This window comes from Gadus morhua, chromosome 19 (assembly GCF_902167405.1).
Source record: "Gadus morhua chromosome 19, gadMor3.0, whole genome shotgun sequence".
In the NCBI taxonomy this organism is placed as follows: Eukaryota; Metazoa; Chordata; class Actinopteri; order Gadiformes; family Gadidae; genus Gadus; species Gadus morhua.
This window is the reverse complement of record NC_044066.1, coordinates 14,113,478-14,115,977: the sequence shown is the minus strand read 5'-3', so window position 1 is coordinate 14,115,977 and position 2,500 is coordinate 14,113,478. Positions and strand designations below refer to the sequence as shown.

The 2,500-nt window shown below is 51.2% G+C and overlaps 1 protein-coding gene across 1 annotated transcript in view; it reads right to left on the bottom strand.

Moving 5' to 3' along the window:
* Nucleotides 1-2,494, bottom strand: part of LOC115532161 (kinesin-like protein KIF21A) — a 27,497-nt gene extending 25,003 nt beyond the window's left edge. Inside the window, exons 1-4 of the mRNA XM_030341731.1 lie at nucleotides 2,469-2,494; nucleotides 1,579-1,768; nucleotides 1,402-1,465; nucleotides 853-1,047 (exon numbers count right to left, since the gene is read on the bottom strand). Of these exons, the coding sequence (XP_030197591.1) occupies nucleotides 853-1,047; nucleotides 1,402-1,465; nucleotides 1,579-1,768; nucleotides 2,469-2,492 (473 nt within the window). The 5' untranslated portion in view covers nucleotides 2,493-2,494. The remainder of the gene's footprint in view (nucleotides 1-852; nucleotides 1,048-1,401; nucleotides 1,466-1,578; nucleotides 1,769-2,468) is intronic.
* Nucleotides 2,495-2,500: the final 6 nt, after the last annotated feature.

Here is a 2,500-nt window from a genome sequence, read left to right as displayed (position 1 = left end):
GGCGGTCAGAGGAGAGAGAGAAGAGAGAGAGAGAGAGAGAGAGAGAGAGAGAGAGAGAGAGAGAGAGAGAGAGAGAGAGAGAGAGAGAGAGAACGAGAGAGAGAGAGAGACAGAGACAGAGAGAGAGAGAGAGACAGAGAGAGAGACAGAGAGACAGAGAGACAGAAAGACAGAGAGAGAGAGAGAGAGAGAGAGAGAGAGACATAGAGAGAGACAGAGAGAGAGAGAGACAGAAGAGACAGAAAGACAGAAGAGAGAGAGAGAGAGAGAGAGAGAGAGAGAGAGAGAGAGAGAGAGAGAGAGAGAGAGAGAGAGAGAGAGAGAGAGAGAGAGAGAGAGAGAGAGAGAGAGAGAGAGAGAGAGAGAGAGAGAGAGAGAGAGAGAGAGACAGAGAGAGAGAGAGAGAGAGAGAGAGAGAGAAAGAGAGAGAGAGAGAGAGAGAGAGAGACAGAGAGAGAGCAAAGTAGAACAAATGAGCTCGGGAAAAAAAGAAATGCAATGTGTAAGCACATCACAAACACACACACAAACACACACAAACACACTCACAAACACACTAGCACGCAGACAAAAACACACAATGATGCACACACACACACACACACACACAAACACACAAAGACAAGCACAAACAAATAAAGACAGACGCACCCACACAAAAAACACACAAACACACCCACAAAAACAGATGCACAGACACACAGACGCACACACAAAAAAAAAAACACACCGATGCATACATAGACACACACACACAAACACACACAGACAAAGACACACTGACACAAAAACACAGAAACACACAGACGCAGAGTTCCTTCATGAAATACTTCAGCTCCTGAACTGCTTTACCTTTTCTTCTTCTTCTTCTCCTTCTTCTTCAGCTTCTCCAGATCCTTCTTGGCCATCTCGATGATCTCCACGGACTCCTTCTCCGGCGCCAAGCCGAAGGGGGCGGGGCTTGCGAACAGGGCGGAGCGTGTGGAGGCACGGGATAGGTTCCTCCTCAGGTTCTCCCCCACCGCCTCCGCCTCCAGCAGCTTGGCCCTGGGAGAGGGAGAGGGGGGAGAGGAGAGGGGAGAGAGGGGGGAGAGTAGAGGAGAGGGGAGAGGGGAGGAGAGAGTGGGGAGGGGAGAGAGGAGAGAGGGGGGAGAGGAGAGGAGAGGGGAGGGGAGAGAGGAGAGAGTGGGGAGGGGAGAGAGGGGGGAGAGGCGAGAGGGGGGAGGGAAGAGAGGGGGGAGAGGGGAGTGGGGGATGGGGTGGGATGGGGAGAGAGGAGAGGGGAGGGAGGAGAGGGAAGAGGGGAAGGAGGAGAGGGGAGAGAGGAGAGAGGGGCGTGAGATGGGGTCGCGTCCCGTTGTCGTGAGGAAGGGGGCGTGTCCCAGTGGTTGTCATGGGTACCTGAGCTCCTCGATCTCTTTGATGTAGTTGTGGATCATGTTGGCGATCTCCTCGCTGCCTTCACCTGGGAGGGGATATAATTATTAATTATTTTATTCATTCATTACTTATTAAGTTGGAAGTCTGGGGCCCCCTGCTTGAGCCCGCGATCACCCCCCCCCCCCCCCCGGCACCCACCTGCGGCGGCCAGGTTCTGGTTGGCCTGGTCGCTGAGGACCTGGGTGAGGCGGGCCCTCTGCACGTCCAGCGTCTCCTGCATGGCCTTGACGCGCACGCGCAGGTGGCTGTTCTCTGTCTGCAGCATCGCGTTCTCGTGCACCAGGTCGTTGACGCCCTCCTGCCCGTCCTCGCCCACCGTCCGCTTCCCCTGCAGCGGGCGGAGAGAGGGAGAGGGAGAGGGAGACTGGTCGTCAGGAGGAGACATAGATTTAGCTTTACTTTTTTACTTTACTGTATACATTTTGTTTCGTTTTACCGTTTTGTTTTGCCTGCCTTTGCACTATTCAGAAGTATTACTTATTTTTATTTAATTTGACACAATTGTGTCCTTTTCTAATTATTGCACCGTGGGTCAGAGACAAATGCAATTTCGATTCCTATATTTTTTTGTTGCACATATTTTAGATTTGACAATAAAGCTGACTTTGAACTCTTTGAACTATGCTAGATACATAGACTAGATATCGCCTGAAATGGGTCTGAAATCCTCAGCTCTATCATCAGCTAGCCCTAATGCTAACAGCGCTTGTATTCCATCAGCTCTATCAGAAGATAACCCTAATGCTAACATGCTAATAGGCTAAAAGGCTAACACCACTGTGTCACCGTCCTGTTCTCCATCGGTTCTATCAGAAGCTAACCCTCATGCTAACAGGCTAACACCGCTGAGTCACTGTCTTGTACTCCGTCAGCTCTATCAGAAGCTAACCCTAAGGCTAACATGCTAACCATGAAGCTAACATGCTAACACCGCTAGTCACCGTCTTGTACTCCGTCAGCTCTATCAGAAGCTAACCCTAAGGCTAACATGCTAACCATGAAGCTAACATGCTAACACCGCTAGTCACCGTCTTGTACTCCATCAGCTCCATGGTGAGGC